Source organism: Tursiops truncatus, chromosome 8, assembly GCF_011762595.2.
Source record: "Tursiops truncatus isolate mTurTru1 chromosome 8, mTurTru1.mat.Y, whole genome shotgun sequence".
Taxonomy (NCBI): Eukaryota; Metazoa; Chordata; class Mammalia; order Artiodactyla; family Delphinidae; genus Tursiops; species Tursiops truncatus.
In genome coordinates this window covers 31417622-31438804 of record NC_047041.1, presented here as the reverse complement: position 1 = coordinate 31438804, position 21183 = coordinate 31417622, and the positions used below count along the sequence as shown (strand labels likewise).

Genomic DNA, 21183 nt, shown 5'->3' with positions numbered 1-21183 from the left:
TTTCCCTTTCTCTTCTTTGTTCTCACAGCTCCCAGGGCTAAGCTTTGGATTTGGCCCTGCCACTGCGTGTAGATCGCTGGAGGGCGTCTGTTTTTTGCTCAGACAGGATGGGGTTAAAAGAGCCGCTGATTGGGGGCTCTGGCGCACTCAGGCCGGCGGGGACGGAGGGGCACAGAGTGCGGGGCGGGCCTGCGGTGTCAAAGGCCGGCGTGACTTCGCACCAGCCTGAGGCGCGCTGTGCGCTCTCCCGGGGAAGTTGTCCCTGGATGCCGGGAACCCGGCAGTGGCGGGCTGCACAGGCTCCGCGGAAGAGGGGTGTGGAGAGTGACCTGTGCTCGCACACAGGCTCCTCGGTGGCGGCAGCAGCAGCCTTAACGTCTCCCGCCCGCCTCTGGGGTCCGCGCTTTTAGCCGCGGCTTGAGGCCGTCTCTGGATTCCGCGCTTTCAGCCGCGGCTCGCGCCCGTCTCTGGATTCCGCGCTTTCAGCCGCGGCTCGCGCCCGTCTCTGGGGTTCGCGCTTTTAGCCGCGGCTCGCGCCCGTCTCTGGAGTTCCTTTAAGCAGCGTTCTTAAACCCCTCTCCTCACGCCCCAGGAAACAAAGAGGGAAGGAAAAGTCTCCTGCCTCTTCTGCAGGTGCAGGCTTTTCCCCGGACTCCCTCCCGGCTAGCTGTGGTGCACTAACCCCTTCAGGCTATGTTCAAGCCGCCAACCCCAGTCCTCTCCCTGCGCTCCGGCCTCAGCTCGCAGCCCCGCCCGCCCCGGCGGGTGAGCAGACAAGCCTCTCGGGCTGGTGAGTGCCGGTCGGCACCGATCCTCTGTGCGGGAATCTCCCCGCTTTGCCCTCCGCACCCGTTGCTGTGCACTCCTCCGCAGCTTCGAAGCTCCCCCCTCCGCCTCCCACAGTCTCCGCCCGCGAAGGGTCTTCCTAGAGTGTGGAAACTTTTCCTCCTTCACCGCTCCCTCCCACTGGTGCAGGTGCCGTCCCTATTCTTTTGTCTCTGTTTTTTCTTTTGCCCTACCCAGGTACGTGGGGAGTTTCTTGCCTTTTGGGAGGTCTGAGGTCTTCTGCCAGCCTTCAGTAGGTGTTCTGTAGGAGTTGTTCCACGTGTAGATGTATTTCTGGTGTATCTGTGGGGAGGAAGGTGATCTCCGCGTCTTACTCTTCCACCATCTTCCGCCTTCTCCCCCTTCATCTATATTTAATCTGTTGTGCAAGTTGTTTTAGTCAAAGTTAATGAGGAAAATGTGGTTACTTCACCGATATGAATGCAGAAAGGTGAAATGTTTCTATAATCTTTTCAGGTAACTACTGTGGGTGTTCTTCTTTGATACTATATCAAAACTTGACAAATCGTAGTTTTTTAAAGATTAGTTTCAAGGTAGAATCTGAAACCATATCAATGAACTTTTTGTACTATGTTATAAAAAAATTATCTATCTTAAGCTTTAAATGGACCTTTTACTCATGTGTGTGTGGGCTTGTAAAATCATGTATTAGTTAAATGGAAAATAATGGTTCACTGAATTATAGAGATCACTCAAATGTTGACTTATTTCATTATACAATACCAAAAAATCCTATTTGTCAGTATTATGACCCATCCCATCAGAAAAGTCTTCTGTGTCTTGGGAAGCTGTCATGCTCATGGTGGTGGATACTTGAAAACTCAAACTTTACAATTGACAAATACTATCAGCTGTTTCCTTGAAAAAAACAAACTCACTTCATCAATTTTCCGGAAAGTTTTTGCCAAATACCCAAGACTGAATAATTTAAGTTTGTATTTCAGTCATTTTTTCTCAAGTAAAAATGACGATCAATGAAAATGTGGTTAGTTTAGCTTGCAACTCAAATGATTGCACTTTTTTTTCCTTGGGAAAACCATATGCAATATACAAAAGTACTTTAGGCATACCTCTCATTTCATCAAACAGAATACTATAATGTTATGGACTCGAAAGTAATGATTTTATAAAATTAATAATCTTCACTGCTTCATCAAAGATAATTCTTAAGTAAAACTGACATTTCTTTGTTTTTGTTGTGAATATATGTTTAGTAAAGAATCCAATGATTACCAGTCCACTTTGGTACCACTACCTTGTTTTATTCTAAGGCACCAACAGTTTTACCCACCATTGCTTTTGCACCATCAGTGCAAAGGTAAACATGGTAAGAAAGACAAATAATATCTTGTTATTATGAAAACACTTTTGATCTTGAAGAAATTTTGAGTACTGCTAGTTTATAACCAACACAAAAGCTGTTATTATTCCTTTTTTTCAGATGAGGAAGCTATACTTCAGAGAACTTAAAAGAACTGTTGAGGATCACAAGCCAAGAAGTGGTAGAGATAGGATCTGAACACAGCAGGAATGACTCTGGAGCTTGGTTTCTTAATCCGTTCCAAGAGAGTGGTGCCTAATAGGTTATAGCAAGTGCCCATCTCCATCCCTCTTGGCCTAGTCAAGATTGATAGAGATAGGGGTATGGGTTGAAGGCTTGTTAAATCAGAGCCACAGTTAGTTATTCCCAAGTTACCACTTCAAAGGAAAGTTACTTTTAAGGGACATAAGTTTTTAGTTGTAGGTTGTAACAAATAAGCACCTAGGGTACTGCCAAGGAGTAGTAAAAAGAAAGAACATCGTATGATAGTTCTATTTTTAGTTTTTTAAGGAATCTCCATACTGTTCTCCATAGTGGCTCTATCAATTTACATTCCCACCAACAATTCAAGAGGGTTCCCTTTTCTCCACACCCTCTCCAGCATTTATTGTTTCTAGATTTTTTGATGATGGCCATTCTGACCAGTGTGAGACAATATCTCATTGTAGTTTTGATTTGCATTTCTCTAACGATTAATAATGTTGAGCATTCTTTCATATGTTTGTTGGCAATCTGTATATCTTATTTAGAGAAATGTCTATTTAGGTCTTCTGCGCATTTTTGGATTGGGTTGTTTGTTTTTTTGTTATTGAGCTGCATGAGCTGCTTGTAAATTTTGGAGATTAATCCTTTGTGCATTGCTTCATTTGCAAATATTTTCTCCCATTCTGAGGGTTGTCTTTTGGTCTTGTTTATGGTTTCCTTTGATGTGCAAAAGCTTTGAAGTTTCATTAGGTCCCATTTGTTTATTTTTGTTTTTATTTCCATTTCTCTAGGAGGTGGGTCAAAAAGGATCTTGCTGTCATTTATGTCATAGACTGTTCTGCCTATATTTTCCTCTAAGAGTTTTATAGTTTCTGGCCTTACGTTTAGGTCTTTAATCCATTTTGAGCTTATTTTTGTGTATGGTGTTAGGGAGTGATCTAATCTCATACTTTTACATGTACCTGTCCAGTTTTCCCAGCACCACTTATTGAAGAGGCTGTCTTTTCCCCACTTATATTCTTGTCTCCTTTATCAAAGATAAGGGGACCATATGTGTGTGGGTTGATCTCTGGGCTTTCTATCCTGTTCCATTTATCTATATTTCTGTTTTTGTGCCAGTACCATACTGTCTTGATTACTGTAGCTTTGTAGTATAGTCTGAAGTCAGGGAGCCTGATTCCTCCAGCTCCATTTTTTGTTCCCAAGATTGCTTTGGCTATTCGGGGTCTTTTGTGTCTCCATACAAATCGTGAAATTTTTTGTTCAATTCTGTGAAAAATGCCAGTGGTAGTTTGATAGAGATTGCATTAAATCTGTAGATTGTTTTGGGTAGTAGAGTCATTTTCACAATGTTGATTCTTCCAATCCAAGAACATGGTATATCTCTCCATCTATTTGTATCATATTTAATTTCTTTCATCAGTGTCTTATAATTTTCTGCATACAGTTCTTTTGTCTCCTTAGGTAGGTTTATTCCTAGATGTTTTATTCTTTTTGTTGCAGTGGTAAATGGTAGTGTTTTCTTAATTTCACTTTCAGATTTTTCATCATTAGTGTATAGGAATGCCAGAGATTTCTGTGCATTAATTTTGTATCCTGCCACTTTACCAAATTCATTGATTAGCTCTAGTAGTTTTCTGGTAGCATCTTTAGGATTCTCTATATATAGTATCATGTCATCTGCAAACAGTGACAGCTTTACTTCTTCTTTTCCAATTTGGATTCCTTTTATTTCTTTTTTTCTCTGATTGCTGTTGCTAAAACTTCCAAAACTATGTTGAATAAGAGTGGTGAGAGAGCACAACCTTGTCTTGTTCCTAATCTTAGTGGAAATGCTTTCAGTGTTTCACCATTGAGAATGATGTTGGCTGTGGGTTTGTCATACATGGCCTTTATTATGTTGAGGAAAGTTCCCTCTATGCCTACTTTCTGCCTACTTTTTATCATAAATGGGTGTTCAATTTTCTCAAAAGCTTTCTCTGCATCGATTGAGATTATCATATGGTTCTTCTCCTTCAGTTTGTTAATATGGTGTATCACACTAATTGATTTGCATATATTGAAGAATCCTTGCATTCCTTGGACAAACCCCACTTGATCATGCTGTATGATCCTCTTAATGTGCTGTTGGATTCTGTTTGCTAGTATTTTGTTGAGGATTTTTGCATCTATGTTCATCAGTGATATTGGCCTGTAGTTTTCTTTCTTTGTGACATCTTTGGTTTTGGTATCAGGGTGATGGTGGCCTCATAGAATGAGTTTGGGAGTGTTCCTCCCTCTGTTATATTTTGGAAGAGTTTGAGAAGGATAGGTGTTAGCTCTTCTCTAAATGCTTTATAGAATTTGCCTCTGAAGCCATCTGGTCCTGGGCTTTTGTTTGTTGGAAGATTTTTAATCACAGTTTCAATTTCAATGCTTGTGACTGATTTGTTCATATTTTCTATTCTTCCTGGTTCAGTGTGAAGCCTTTCTTGATTCTTACAAATACACTGTAGCCTCTGTGCTTTCGCTTAATTCTGTTTATTGCTCCACATAGAATTTATTCACTTTACTGTAATCATTTAAATTTATATCCATTCTTCTGGACCACTGGACTCCAAGAGTTTTTATTGTACCACTGTTAAAAGTGGTACAATAAACTATTAAAAGCAAATATCATATATATGCCATATATGTACATATATGGATTATACACATATATGTATGGCATATATATAATGTATATGCCATATATTAGTACAGTATTACTGTACTAATACATACATTAAGGACCTTAGCCAGAATTAGAAATTTTTTTTAATGAGGTAAAGATGAAGTACAAGCATTTTAAATAATTTTTCAATTTTGTATTTATAAATCATACATTTTAAGATAATTATAAAAATAATTTTATGTATTAATATACAAAAAAAAATCTCATGTATTATAAGTAATTTTCTGAATGCTTAGTTTCAAATGTCTTATCAATTTTGATGACTTCGTTCCACATACCATCCTTAGATAATATCTCAAGGAACAATATGCATTTAGGGTGAGGTTTATTGTTATTTTTTTTCATTTTTAAATTTGTGATTCTTTGTTACAATATAACTATACTGTCATTGTTATTATGTGGCAAAGAGTTTGTAATGAGAATAAGATGTGTGTGAGCTCTGTCTTTTTCTTATTTACCTGTGCTTGCATTATTAGTATTATCTTTATGATTTTGCAAGACTATGTTTTTGGTTAGTCATAGAGAAAGCATAGGAAATAATATAATTATCCATGTACCCACCACTCAGCTTAAATAATAAAACATTTCACGTACAATGGAAGCCCTAAAAACATCATTTTTATTCTCTTTTCCATTTTGTGAGGACTCATTCAGATACTACGAGTTATCCATAAATCGAGGGCACACATAAAGTTTAGTGCATTGAAGGACACAAAAGAACACTAATGAATGATAACACTGCCAACCTTATACACTTAGAACCTCCACTGTTCCTCCAAGATAACTTTGTTTACTGTATGCAGTGTATGACCATCTACCTTGCAAACTGACAAAGGTGCCAGTGTCAATCATATATTACCATAGTAAAGTTTAAATTTCTAATTTTTAGATAATAAATTTAAACTGGAATTTTAATATGTTCTTCCTGTGCAGCAGTGATTTATTCTGGTGCTCTACCACCACCTTTAGAGGTCACTGCTCTAAACTATAAACCCCTCAAAAACAGAGATTTTGTTCAATTCTTTATTGTAACTGTGCCATGCACAGTACATAAAAGAGAAGCTCAATAGAAGTTTGCCAACTGAATGAAAGAAACAGGGTTTTCTGTGATGTTTGAAGGTAACTTGGAAGTTTACAGTGGGTATATACTGTCTACTCAGCTTGTGTAAATTTTGACATTGTCCTGGCATTTGTTTAAGATTCTACTGTTACAAGAAGAAAACAAATTTTTGAAAATAAGCACAGAAGTCTTTTAGAGCAAAAAAGACAAAACCCTGGATCTGTAGGACAGAAGTACAGTGAGCAGATGAATGTAAGTACAGTGTTAGTAAAAATCTTTATTCAATAGTGAAAAATTGCTTGGAAAACAGAATATTCTTACAGGATTGTGCTTTTCCTGTAAACTGTGCACCACAACATAAATGATATAGCCAAAGCCATTGTGAAGCAGTGCAGACTCTATGCTAGGGGCTTACTGCACTGTACTAATACACTATATTCTAGTTAGCCTAAATGATCAGTTACTAATGAATATTTTAAACTAACTTTAAGAAATCACATTATTTTACTTGTTATTATTTACTTGTTATTATCAACTCTGGGAAAAAACAGGTTATTCACAACAGTTATTTAAATATACATTAAAAAATGAAAAAAAAAAAGAAGAGTAAATTAGAGCCATGGAAACAGGAAGCAAGTATGCTTATCATGAAGACTAATATAGTTCCATGTGTTTAAATATCCTATTGGTATCTAAGCTTCCTGGAAGACATGGCAAGAAGGAAAATAAGGTGTTGCATAGTTATCAGGGGATATCAATAATGATTTCATATGAGGTATACTGTATTAAAAGCCATTTTCCATTGAGAATCCTCTATAGGGAACCTTGAAGTTCATAATAGATATATCCCTATTAACAGTCAACAACAAATAAATAAGGAGTTTCATGTGCTGTTTCAAATAGAGATCTTCAATAAAGGTCCATAGCATAATAATGTTGATTTAAAAATTAGTGGATGTAATTCTGTAAGAGCTAAGTAAATGTGACCTAAATATGACATTTTCTAGAGGTCTAGCATGATCCAAGGGTTCAATTTAAAATATTAAAAAATCTTGGGGACTTCCCTGGTGGCACAGTGGTTAAGAATCCGCCTGCCAATGCAGGGGACACGAGTTCGAGCCCTGGTCTGGGAAGATCCCACATGCCACAGAGCCACTCAGCCCGTGCGCCACAACTACTGAGCCTGCACTCTAGAGCCTGCGAGCCACAACTACTGAGGCTGAGTGCTGCAACTACTGAAGCCCCCACACCTAGATCCCATGCTGTGCAGCAAGAGAAGCCACTGCAATGAGAAGCCCACTCACTGCAATGAAGAGAAGCCCCGGCTCGATGCAACTAGAGAAAGCCTGCATGCAACAATGAAGACCCAATGCAGCCATAAATAAATAAATAAATTTTACAAATATTAAAAAATCTAGATGGATAAGTGAATAGCATTTCACTTGAAGTTTCTACCTTAAATACCACTTCTGATTTTTAATAGAACTGGAAATAGAGTGTTTTATGAGGAATTTATATTCCACGTCAAAGGTTGAGGGTCCTATTATTTGCATACTGTAGAAACTATTGATTTTTATATAGATGATTATTAATATGAAGAATTATCAACAGTGATTTAATTTTATCAGCAAAACAAGTCATTTAGTTTTTTATTTATGTAAATATTGTCTCATTACCAATATATTTTTACTGTTTAATAACAAACTTAATTACAAACATAACTTCCTGATTACAAATAGAATAATGCCTAAGTCCTTCCTTTTAATTTCCATGTTGTCCACATCGAACATCTCAAAATCTATAAAGTGAACAAATTTTATCTTTATTTTTTCTTTATTTTTATTAATATACATTAAATTTAAAAGTGTAGTTGTTATAACAAAAATAGAACAAATTAAATTTTAAATGCCACTATTAGTGCCCTTTCTAAATTCATCTTTATTTTTCTGTGTCTTATTCTGTTCTTCTGTGTCTTGCTCCTTTGCATTCTATCTTGCTGTCTTTAGAGTCCATTTATATTCTTTCCAGAAGCTTCACTTCCACTTTCACATAATACACATCTTCCACTCACACACCACTTATACATCTACCAAAGTCTTGTTAGCTTTAAAATAGGTCAGTGTTCCTGAATCAAAACAAAGTTTTGAAGTTTATTTGTTTTTCATCCTTGTTTCGTTTTGATATTTGGTTTTGGGTTGGGTTTGATTTTGTTTTCACTCAAGAGCTTAAACAAGCATTCAATTACTATAGCACCGGCCCTGTCACCTTGTATTAGGAAATATATTTTATCACAGTGGATATTTTCCCAGCCACTACTTCTACATGGAGAGAATCTAAAAGAGGTTAGTGAAAGATAGATAAAGCACAGTTGCCACTTTGTGCCAGGGTCTCAGTCCAGGTTGTCTCAAGTCTATAATGGAGTTTAGGTGAGGCTATGAGAGCTATCGAAGCAGGGCTGTTGAAGAAACCTGCATCGGTTACTCTTCAAATTAGACTGAACAAAAGCTAGGTATAGTCATAGCCAGGCAATTTTATCTAAGAGAAACAGTCAGTTCTTAAGAGTGGAACAGAATGGGGGTAAAGAATCAAAGTAGACCATATCCAAGGAAGGAGAGTTGGTATCACTCATAGTATTGAATGGGAGTGCTAATTGCCAGTGCTCTGATATTTTTCATTTCCCAGTACTGTGCAACATCGAGGCAGCTATTTCTGTTTTAAGTTTTGTCACCTAAGACACTTACCTGTCCTTTGCATTAGCCATAATCAGAGGCTTTTGGCTACTATCAATAATTGTGACTTACCCTTACAAGGATAAACCAGCCTTAAGGTAATTTTTTACCTTTCCTTTAGTTAGCACTTCTGATTGCCACCCAACTTACTTCCTTCTTTCAAATGTCCAAGACAATATTGCAAACTGAAAATTTACCAAACTCTACGTAAAACATTTTTCTAATCTTTAGGCATCATAGAAAGGTCTTATTCCCATAATTCTTGATTTCTGCTCCAAAAAAAAAGAAAATATGTATTATATGAACAGAGATAGCTGAAAATATAAACAGCAAGTAAAAGTCTGCTAAGTCAATATATCATTAATTTTAAATATGGAATTATATTCTGATTCAATATTCTATTTTTATAGAATTTTGGACAAAGTGTCCAACTAAGTTCAAGTGAGCCAAAACAAACCACAAGGGCTACTTCTAATATTGAAGAAGGTATGTTTTAGTTTAAACATTTTCCTCTTAGCTTTGTTCCCAATGATTTCTTTTTTGTTGTTCTTATACATATTTTCCCAAGTACTTACATATTACATGACTGTTAAATGACCATTTGGGGACCTGAGTTTTCCACACCCTGCACATTTAGATTGTTGCCAGTTTTTTTATTTATTCTAAATAGTAATGTACTGAACATCTATCTACATTGTTTTTTCGGACTTTTCAATTATTTCCATATTTAGATTCCCAGAATTAAAATTACAGTACTTGGCATTAATTGGCACTCAATTAATATTTGTTGAATGAAACTCTGTATTAAATGAGTACTGGATCAAAGGAAATAAACATTGTTAGAGGTTATTATACATATTCCTATAGCATTTTCCTGAAAAGTATTATCATTCAAAATTCTTCTGGGGTGTATGCCAACTTGAGGTAGAATCACTTCTATTATTTACTTATAAGACAGACAAAGAAATGATATATTATTAGTTTTTATTTGTACATCTTTTATTAATAATAGGCTTAATTTTTTTGTTTGTTTGTTTGTTTTTTGGTTTTTTTGCTGTACGCGGGCCTCTCACTGTTGTGGCCTCTCCCGTTGCAGAGCACAAGCTCCGGACACGCAGGCTCAGCGGCCATGGCTCACAGGCCCAGCCGCTCTGCAGCATGTGGGATCTTCCCGGACCAGGGCACGAACCCATGTCCCCTGCATCGGCAGGTGGACTCTCAACCACTGTGCCACCAGGGAAGCCCTGTATATTTATTTTGATGAATTATTTCTTCATATTATTTTTCCCTGTAAATACTGGAGTTTTAGTATTTTCTTAATCATTTCTGAGAACTCTAAATATCAAGGATTCTGATCCTTATGTTAGTTACAAATGTTTTTACCACTTTACTATGTGCATTTTATTCCACTTAATGTTTTATTTTTACATATAGAAGTCTTACTTTACATTTTTTCATTCAATAAATAATTATTGAGAGCCAATCTCCTGCCTGCAACTAAATATTTTGGATATTCAATAATTAACAAAACGTACAAAATTCTTGGCCTTCAGAATTTAAAATCTATTAGGGAAGTCTGACCTTAAATAAACATGTTTTTAGTCTTTTCTTAGTGATTTGTCCATTACTCAAAGAAATTTCCCAATGCAGAAAATTAGAAATGTTTCTTTTCCTCTAGATTATTTTAATGGTTTGATTCATTAAATTTAATTCTTTAATGTCTTTGGAATTTGTTTAAATAGATGATGTGAAGTGATACTCCAAATTGATTATTTTATAAACAACAAACTAATTTATTGAGTCATCTTTCCCTTCTCTCAAGTCTTTGATACTTCTTTGATCATATATTCTTTTATTGAATTTGGTCAGTTTCTAGGCTTTCAATTCTGTTCAGCTGATCATCTAATTTTCTAAAATTTCCATAAGTTCCTTTTCTCTTACTTTTATTTATAACTCATCATAATTGCTATTATAAAGACAATCTACTTCACCTTCTCCTTGAACTACCAATGAATAACAAAAGCAAAACAGAAATAATATACATAATGTATTTTTTTTTCCTTAGTTCAGGTAACACTCTAGAAATTATTACCTCACTGCCATCATTTTGAGTATTTTTTTTAAATTAGAGATGGGGAAATGGTAGCTATAGAAGATCCTGGTAAATAAAATGCAAAGTAACAAAAGATTTACTAGGTTTCTGTTTGTGAAATGAATACATACAGACATATGTCAGTTAAGTATGTATAAGGGCTAATCCCAAAGACAAAAAGGGATCAAAGAATAGATAATGTAAAGTTTCTATAGTTTCAGGCAGTACTTCTGAATTTTTGATGGCTGAAAACCTAGTGAAAGCTTCAGTGCCTGAGGATGAAATTCTAACTGTCATGAATAGCAAGCAGCTACAGAAATCAAATCTGACTTTAAATAAAACCCAGCAATTTAACATCTGTGCACTATCAGCTGAAGAACAAAAGATCCTACAGTCCCTTAATCATCTCAATGCAAGGTTACACTGTAAGTATGGAAGAACACCTTTTGTAAGAAATGTTGAATTTTATACTTAAACAGTTTTAATTTAAAATTTAATTTAAAAATTGAAAATAAAAATACAAAATGTATCCAGATTATCACCTACTTGAATCAAGTATATAACAAAAATTTATTTGAATATACCATACTATTTCGGGTATACTGTACTCATTTCATTTATGCTGATGCCAATTTCATTGGCAGGCTTAACAGTCTTTTGGGAATGTTTGAATAGACTTCATTTCAGCAGTGTGACAGGCTATCTGTACTGACCATCCATCAAAAACAACCATAAATTCAGGATTAAGTACTTTAAAAATCTTAAATATAGCAATGAGCTGGTAAGAATATAAGAAATTCTTAAGACCAGGAAGTAAATATAAATAAGAACCTAGAATGATAAGGAGAGTGCTGCTGCTAGTTTTTCTCTTGAGAACATTTAACCCATAGAGTGAAATTGAGCTTTGCTTTTCATGGCCTCACAGAAAAATGGGAACAGAAGACAAAAGCCATGGCCTACTTAAGATGAGTAGCCTCGTAGAAGATCCTCCCACCCTAAAGTTGGGCCTCCCAAAGAGCTATATCTTATACAGACTTACACTGCCAGAGAAACAGAGAGAGGGGTAAAAAGAAAAAAAAGAAAGCTTACATAACTTAAGTTTCAGTATTAAGCAGATGAGAGGAGAAGACATGCAAGCTTTTTTCACCTCTCTGCATGTATGTCTGTGTAGGATGTAACTCTTTAAGAGGTTTTGTCAACAGCAGTCTCTTACTAAAGGAAATTCTAAAGAATGTACTTCAGCAAACCAAAAATAATCTCAGATGGACAGTCTGAGAGGGTAAATTTGAACATTGTATAAAACAATAAATGTAATTTAAAAGTTGTATGTGGTTCAAAGAGAAAACAGAATTTAAATACCTATCAAAAATAATACATAAGTTGGAGAACATAAATGGTGTTAAAGTGTGCTAGGATTCTTGTATTATTAAGGAATTGAGTAAAGATACAGGTTAACTTTAGATGTTGATAAATGAAGCATGTCTATGGTAATTACTAAGGTCACAACTAAAGAGTCAGAAATAGAGTATACAAATTCCAGACTCTTAGAGAAAGAAAGTGACATGCAAAAGAAAAAAATCAAATCAAACCAAGTTAACACAAGAAAGGAGATAAAAATAATCATAGAAGAGATAGGACAAAAGGACAAATACAAATACTATACTATAAGATGGTGTATACAAATGTATATAATAAATGTAAAAATATATGTGTATTTTCATATATACAGTATTCATATATAATGCATATATATAAATAAATGTGTATTTACTGTGTGTGTGTATATTCCACTTCTGCCTAAAATGTAGAAAATTGGAATATAGCAATCGCACACTAAGAATAAGAAAAAGCAGATAAACAACACAAGTATAGATTTTCTTAAACCCATTAGAGAGCTGAGGTTCCAGCACAACCAAGTAGCCTGACATCCAAGGAAAGACAGGAACTTCCAAGGAGAGACATGACATGACAATTGGCTCAACTGTGGCTGAATAAGGGAGAAAAAAAAATGCCAGGCTCCATACAAGTTGATATTAGGAATTATACATATATTTTTAGCAAATTGCTCAAGGATAAATGTGAACTATTGTGAGAACATAAAATCCCCAGGAGCCTAGACACTCTTCTTGTTCACACCACTCACAGATTCTTCTTTATGAACCTACACTGTGTGTTCATGAGAAAAAGAGGGGGCAGAACAAGAATCCAGAGAAATCCTCTCTCAGTGGTGCAGGCTTGGAAAAGGGGAGCAGCCACCACTGTAGGAATGGTATGAAGCCCCATGCAGAACCTTCTCTCCTACAGAATAAAGGTCATAAAGTACTGGGACAGAGGCAGCAAACTTCGTTGATTGCCCCCAGGGCACAAATGAAGACTTACTCCGGATAGGGGAAAGGTAAAAGAAGTAAGCTTCTACTTCTGGAGAAGGGGCAAGAAAGAGGCATGGGCCCAGATTATTAGAGGTATCCTGCTATAGGAGGAGGGACGCAAAATTGTCTTGCGCAAAACCTGCCAAAGATACAAGGCAAAGTTGACTGCCATGGGAAGGAGGAGCAGGATGACTAAGAAGGAATAGAGGACATGCCTAAGACAGCCTCGACCAGGACAACAGAAAAATCTCCCTACTCCCCGACCACAAGGCCAGCAAGTACCAAAACACAAGCCATAGAAATCAGCTGGAGAAAGGCAAGGGCATAGAGAGAATCTAGCGATATTGTGCAGACACACAGGAAGGCCAAAAGCTGAAAGTAGAGCAGGAAAATTGAAGGAAAAAATCCTCCACGACTCCTGCAGAAGCACAAAATAACACCAGAGGATTTTGAAACCATTGGTGTACTGAAGGTCACCATAGCAACAATAAAACCCAAACCTAGCTCAATTCCTAAGTTGATTAACTACACACAGACACACACACACAGAAACACATATACACACACACGTACACATACATACACACATCAATTGCCTAACAGAAAAGACATGCCCATTTCCAGGCACAAACACTATTTACCTCAGTATCCACTATTCTAAACAAGAAGTCCAACATTCAATCAAAACTTACAAGACACAAAGAAGCAAGGAAAAAATCTCTATCAAGGGACAAAGCAATTAACAGATTGAGACACAGAGATGACCCAGATGTTGGAACTATCAGGTAATTTTAAATAACTATGACTAATATGTTAAAAGGTTATAGTGGAAAACGTGGACAACATGGGAAAGAGTCTACAAAAATGGACAGATACAGAATTTCAGCAGAGAGATGGAACCCATACAAAAGACTCAAATAGAATATGAAAAATAAGAACACTGTAACAGAAATGAATAATGTATTCTATGGGCTTGTCAGATTCAACAGAGATGAGGAAAGAATCAATGAATTTGAGAACAGGTGAGAGAAAATTTCCAAACTGAAACACCAAGAGAAAAAAAAAGATTGAGGGAAAATACAAGAACTGAGGATCTAAGAGCTGTGGGACAATATAAATCAGTCTCACAAATATGTGATTGGGATCCCAAAGTGAGAAATTGCAGCCTTTTTTGCTGGGAGAAGGAGCTACTGATTGGGTATAGGTAAAGCCCCTCTGACATGAGGTGAGAACATGTTTGTGGGTCCCAGGTAACTATGAAGAACTTCTGGGGTCATTTTGAGACTTCATATTGTAACAATTGGATACCAGATAGAAAGAAATTAAATTGAACCCCTACCAAATAACATACATAAAAGTCAGTTACAAGGTGATTAAAGATTAAATATGAAAGAAAATATATAAAGCTTTTAGGAGATACTATAAGAAAGTATTTTCTAGCCTCAGGGTAAGGTAGGATTTCTTAAGTAGAGTACAAGGATCAATATCCATAGAGGAGAAAAATAATAAATTTAACTATATTAAAATTACAAACTTTTCTTCATATCAAAACATCATTAAAATAATGAGAAAACAGGCCACAAAATAAGAGAATATATCTATAATACATAGGAAAAAGACCCTTGTCCAAAATATATAAAGAACTCCTACAGGGGAAGAGGGGGAAGATGGCGGAAGAGTAAGACGCGGAGATCAGCTTCCTCCCCACAGATACATCAGAAATACATCTACACGTGGAACAACTCCTACAGAACACCCACTGAATGCTGGCAGAAGACCTCAGACCTCCCAAAAGGCAAGAAACTCCCCATGTACCTAGGTAGGGCAAAAGAAAAAAGAATAAACAGAGACAAAAGAATACGGACGGGACCTGCACCAGTGGGAGGGAGCTGTGAAGGAGGAAAGGTTTCCGCATACTGGGAAGCCCCTTTGCAGGCAGAGACTGGGGGTGGTGGAGGAGGGAGGCTTCAGAGCCGTGGAGGAGAGCGCAGCAACAGGAGTGCAGAGGACAAAGTGGAGAGATTCCCGCACAGAGGATCGGTGCCAACCAGCACTCAGCCCCAGAGGATTGTCTGCTCACCCGCTGGGGTAGGAGGGGGCTGGGAGTTGATGAGGCTCGGGCTTCAGTCTGAGTGCAGGGAGAGGACTGGGGTTGGCTGCGTGAACACAGCCTGAAGGGGTTAGTGCACCACGGCTAGCAGGGAGGGTGTTCGGGAAAAAGTCTGGACCTGCTGAAGAGACAAGAGACATTTTCTTCCCCCTTTGTTTCCTGGTGCGTGAGGATTAAGAGCACTGCTTAAAGGAGCTCCAAAGATGGGCGTGAGCTGCGGCTAACAGTGTGGACCCCAGAGAAGGGCATTGGATGCTAAGGCTGCTGCTGCAGCCAACAAGAAGCCTGGGTGCGAGCACAGGTCACTATCCACACCTCCCTTCCGGGGAGCCTGTGCAGCCCACCACTGCCAGGGTCCTGTGATCCAGGGACAACTTCCCCGGGGAGAATGCACGGCACGCCTCAGGCTGGTGCAACATCACACCGTCCTCTGCCGCAGGCTCGCCCTGCATCCGTACCCCTCCCTCCCCCCCCCCCCCCGGCCTGAGTGATCCAGAGCCACCAAATCAGCTGCTCCTTTAAACCTGTCCTGTCTGGGTGAAGAACAGACACCCTAACGCGACCTACACGCAGAGGCGGGGCCACATCCAAAGCTGAACCCCGGGAGCTGAGCGAACAAAGAAGAGAAAAGGAAATTACTCCCAGCAGCCTCAAGAGCAGCAGATTAAATCTCCACAAACAACTTGATGTACCCTGCATTGGTGGAACACCTGAATAGACAACGAATCAACCCAAATTGAGGAGGTGGACTTTGAGAGCAAGATTTATGATTTTTTCCCCTTTTCCTCTTTTTGTGAGTGTGTATGTGTATGCTTCCGTGTGAGATTTTATCTGTATAGCTTTGCTTTCACCATATGTCCTAGGGTTCTGTCCGCCCGTTTTGTTTTTTGTTTTTTTTGCGGTATGCGGGCCTCTCACTGTTGTGGCCTCTCCCGTTGCGGAGCACAGGCTCCGGACGTGCAGGTTCAGCAGCCATGGCTCACGGGCCCAGCCGCTCCGCAGCATGTGGGATCTTCTCAGACCGGGGCACGAACCAGTGTCCCCTGCATTGGCAGGCGGGCTCTCAACCACCGCACCACGAGGGAAGCACTTTTTTAAAAAAAATTTTTCTAAATTATTTTTTATTTTAATAACTTTTATTTTATCTTTATTTTATTTTATCCTCTTTCTTTCTACTTTTTCTCCCTTTTATTCTGAGCCGTGTGGATGAAAGGCTCTTGGTGCTCCAGCCAGGAGTCACTGCTGTGCCTCTGAGGTGGGAGAGCCAACTTCAGGACACCGGTCCACAAGAGACCTCCCAGCTCTACATAATATCAAACGGTGAAGATCTCCATCTCAACACCAAGACCCAGCTTCACTCACAGACCAGCAAGTTACAGTGCTGGACACCCTATGCCAAACAACTAGCAAGACAGGAACACAACCCCACCCATTAGCAGAGAGGCTGTGTGAAATCATAATAAGGCCACAGACACCACAGAACACACCACCAGACGTGGACCTGCCCACCAGAAAGACAAGATCCAGCCTCATCCACCAGAACACAAGCACTAGTCCCCTCCACCAGGAAGCCTACACAACCCACTGAACCAACCTTAGCCACTGGGGACAGACACCAAAAACAACAGGAACTACGAACCTGCAGCCTGCAAAAAGGAGACCCCAAACACAGTAAGATAAGCAAAATGAGAAGACAGAAAAACACATAGCAGATGAAGGAGCAAGATAAAAACCCACCAGACCTAACAAATGAAGAGGAAATAGGCAGTCTACCTGAAAAAGAATTCAGAATAATGATAGTAAAGATGATCCAAAGTCTTGGAAATAGAATAGAGAAAATGCAAGAAACATTTAACAAGGAACTAGAAGACCTAAAGAGGAAACAAGCAATGATGAACAACACAATAAATGAAATTAAAATTAATCTAGAAGGGATCAATAGCAGAATAACTGAGGCAGAAGAACGGATAAGTGACCTGGAAGATAAAATAGTGGAAATAACTACTGCAGAGCAGAATAAAGAAAAAAGAATGAAAAGAACCGAGGACAGTCTCAGAGGCCTCTGGGACAACATTAAATGCACTAACATTCGAATTACAGGGGTCCCAGAAGAAGAAGAGAAAAAGAAAGAGACTGAGAAAATATTTGAAGAGATTAGAGTTGAAAACTTCGCTAATATGGGAAAGGAAATAGTTAATGAAGTCCAGGAAGCACAGAGAGTCCCATACAGGATAAATCCAGGAGAAACATACCAAGACACATATTAATCAAACTGTCAAAAATTAAATACAAAGAAAACATATTAAAAGTAGCAAGGGAAAAACAACAAATAATACACAAGGGAATCCCCATAAGGTTAACAGCTGATATTTCAGCAGAAACTCTGCAAGCCAGAAGGGAATGGCAGGACATATTTAAAGTGATAAAGCAGAAAAACCTACAACCAAGATTACTCTACCCATCAAGGATCTCATTCAGATTTGATGGAGAAATTAAAACCTTTAATACAAGCAAGAGCTGAGAGAGTTCAGCACCACCAAACCAGCTTTACAACAAATGCTAAAGGAACTTCTCTAGGCAAGAAACACAAGAGAAGGAAAAGACCTACAATAGCCAACCCAAAACAATTAAGAAAATGAGAATAGGAACATACATATCGATAATTACCTTAAATGTAAATGGAATAGATGCTCCCACCAAAAGACACAGACTGGCTGAATGGATACAAAAACAGGACCTGTATATATGCTGTCTACAAGAGACCCACTTCAGACCTAGGGACACATACAGACTGAAAGTGAGGGGATGGAGAAAATATTCCATGCAAATGGAAATCAAAAGAAAGCTGGAGTAGCAATTCTCATATCAGACAAAATAGACATTAAAATAAAGACTATTAGAAGAGACAAAGAAGGATACTACATAATGACCAAGGGATCGATCCAAGATGATATAACAATTGTAAATATTTATGCGCCCAACATAGGAGCACCTCAATACATAAGGCAAATACTAACAGCCATAAAAGGGGAAATTGACAGTAACACATTCATAGTAGGGGAATTGAACACCCCACTTTCACCAATGGACAGATCATCCAAAATGAAAATAAATAAGGAAACACAAGCTTTAAATGATACATTAAACAAGATGAAGTTAATTGATATTTATTGGACATTCCATCCAAAAACAACAGAATACACATTTTTCTCAAGTACTCATGGAACATTCTCCAGGATAGACCATATCTTGGGTCACAAATCAAGCCTTGGTAAATTTAAGAAAATTGAAATTGTATCAAGTACCTTTTCCGACCACAACGCTATTAGACTAGATATCAATTACAGGAAAAGATCTGTAAATATTACAAACACACAGAGGCTAAACAATATACTACTTAATAACGAAGTGATCACTGAAGAAATCAAAGAGGAAATCCAAAAATACCTAGAAACAGGGCTTCCCTGGTGGCGCAGTGGTTGAGAGTCTGCCTGCTGATGCAGGGGACACAGGTTCATGCCTTGGTCTGGGAAGATCCCATGTGCCACGGAGCAGCTGGGCCCGTGAGCCATGGCCGCTTAGCCTGTGCGTCCAGAGCCTTTGCTCCTCAATGGGAGAGGCTACAACAGTGAGAAGCCCGCGTACTACAAAAAACCAAAAATACCTAGAAACAAATGACAATGGAGACACGATGACCAAAAACCTATGGGATGCTGCAAAAGCAGTTCTAAGAGGGAAGTTTATAGCAATACAATCCTACCTTAGAAACAGGAAGCATCTCAAATAAACAACCTAACCTTGCACCTAAAGCAATTAGAGAAAGAAGAACAAAAAAACTGCAAATTTAGCAGAAAGAAAGAAATCATAAAGATCAGATCAGAAATAAATGATAAAGAAATGAAGGAAATGATAGCAAAGATCAATAAAAATAAAAGCTGGTTCTTTGAGAAGATAAACAAAATTGATAAACCATTAGCCAGACTCATCAAGAAAAAAAGGGAAAAGACTCAAATCAATAGAATTAGAAATGAAAAAGGAGCAGTAACACCAGACACTGCAGAAATACAAAAGATCATGAGAGATTATTACAAGCAACTCTATGCCAATAAAATGGACAACCGGGAAGAAATGGACAAATTCTTAGATATGCACAACCTGACAAGACTGAATCAGGAAGAAATAGAAAATATGAACAGACCAATCACAAGCACTGAAATTGAGACTATGATTAAAAATCTTCCAGAAAACAATGGCCCGGGACCAAATTGCTTCACAGGCAAATTCTTTCAAACATTCAGAGAAGAGCTAACACCTATCTTTCTCAAACTCTTCCAAAATATAGCAGAGGGAGGAACACTCCCAAACACATTCTACGAGACCACCATCACCCTGATACCAAAATCAGACAAGGATGTCACAAAGAAAGAAAACTACAGGCCAATATCACCGATGAACATAGATGCAAAAATCCTCAACAAAATACTAGCAAACAGAATCCAACAGCACATTAAAAGGATCATACACTATGATCAACTGGGGTTTATTCCAGGAATGCAAGGATTCTTCAATATACGCAAATCAATCAACGTGATACACCATATTAACAAATTGAAGGAGAAAAACCATATGGTCATCTCAATAGATGCAGAGAAAGCGTTCGACAAAATTCAACACCCATTTATGATACAAACCCTGCAGAAAGTAGGCATACAGGGAAATTTCCTCAACATAATAAAGGCCATATATGACAAACCCACAGCCAACATCGTCCTCAATGGTGAAAAACTGAAAGCATTTCCACTAAAATCAGGAATAAGACAATGTTGCCCACTCTCACCACTCTTATTGAACATAGTTTTGGAAGTTTTAGCCACAGCAATCAGAGAAGAAAAAGAAATTAAAAGAATCCAAATTGGAAAAGAAGTAAAGCTGTCACTGCAGATAACAAGATACTATACATAGAGAATCCCAAAGATGCTACCAGAAAACTACTAGAGCTAATCAATGAATTTGGTAAAGTAGCAGGATACAAAATTAATGCAGAGAAATCTCTGGCATTCCTATACAATAATGATGAAAAATCTGAAGGTGAAATCAAGAAAACACTCCCATTTACCATTGCAACAAAAAGAATTAAATATCTAGGAATAAACCTTCCTAAGGAGACAAAAGACGTGTATGCAGAAAATTATAAGATACTGATGAAAGAAATTAAGATGATACAAATAGATGGAGAGATATACCATGTTCTTGGATTGGAAGAATCAACATTGTGAAAATGAATCTACTACCCAAAGCAATCTACAGATTCAATGCAATCCCTATCAAACTACCACTGGCATTTTTCATAGAAGTAGAACAAAAAAATTCACAATTTGTATGGAAACACAAAAGACCTCGAATAGCCAAAGCAATCTTCAGAACGAAAAATGGAGCTGGAGGAATCAGGCTCCCTGACTTCAGACTATACTACAAAGCTACAGTAATCAAGGCAGTATGGTACTGGCACAAAAACAGAAGTATAGATCAATGGAACAAGATAGAAAGTCCAGAGATAAACCCACACACTTATGGTCCCCTTATCTTTGATAAAGGAGACAAGAATATACAGTGGAGAAAAGACAGCCTCTTCAATAAGTGGTGCTGGGATAAATGGGCAGGTACATGTAAAAGTATGAGATTTGAACACTCCCTAACACCATACACAAAAATGAAATCAAAATGGGTTAAAGACCTAAT

The 21183-nt window shown here is 38.0% G+C and overlaps 1 protein-coding gene across 1 annotated transcript in view; it reads left to right on the top strand.

Annotated features, from left to right (window-relative positions):
- The window catches only part of CEP126 (centrosomal protein 126), a 100945-nt gene extending 88735 nt beyond the window's left edge, over window positions 1-12210 (top strand). Inside the window, exons 7-9 of the mRNA XM_073808273.1 lie at window positions 6284-6396; window positions 9284-9359; window positions 11181-12210. Of these exons, the coding sequence (XP_073664374.1) occupies window positions 6284-6396; window positions 9284-9359; window positions 11181-11440 (449 nt within the window). The 3' untranslated portion in view covers window positions 11441-12210. The remainder of the gene's footprint in view (window positions 1-6283; window positions 6397-9283; window positions 9360-11180) is intronic.
- The last annotated feature ends 8973 nt before the right edge of the window (window positions 12211-21183 follow it).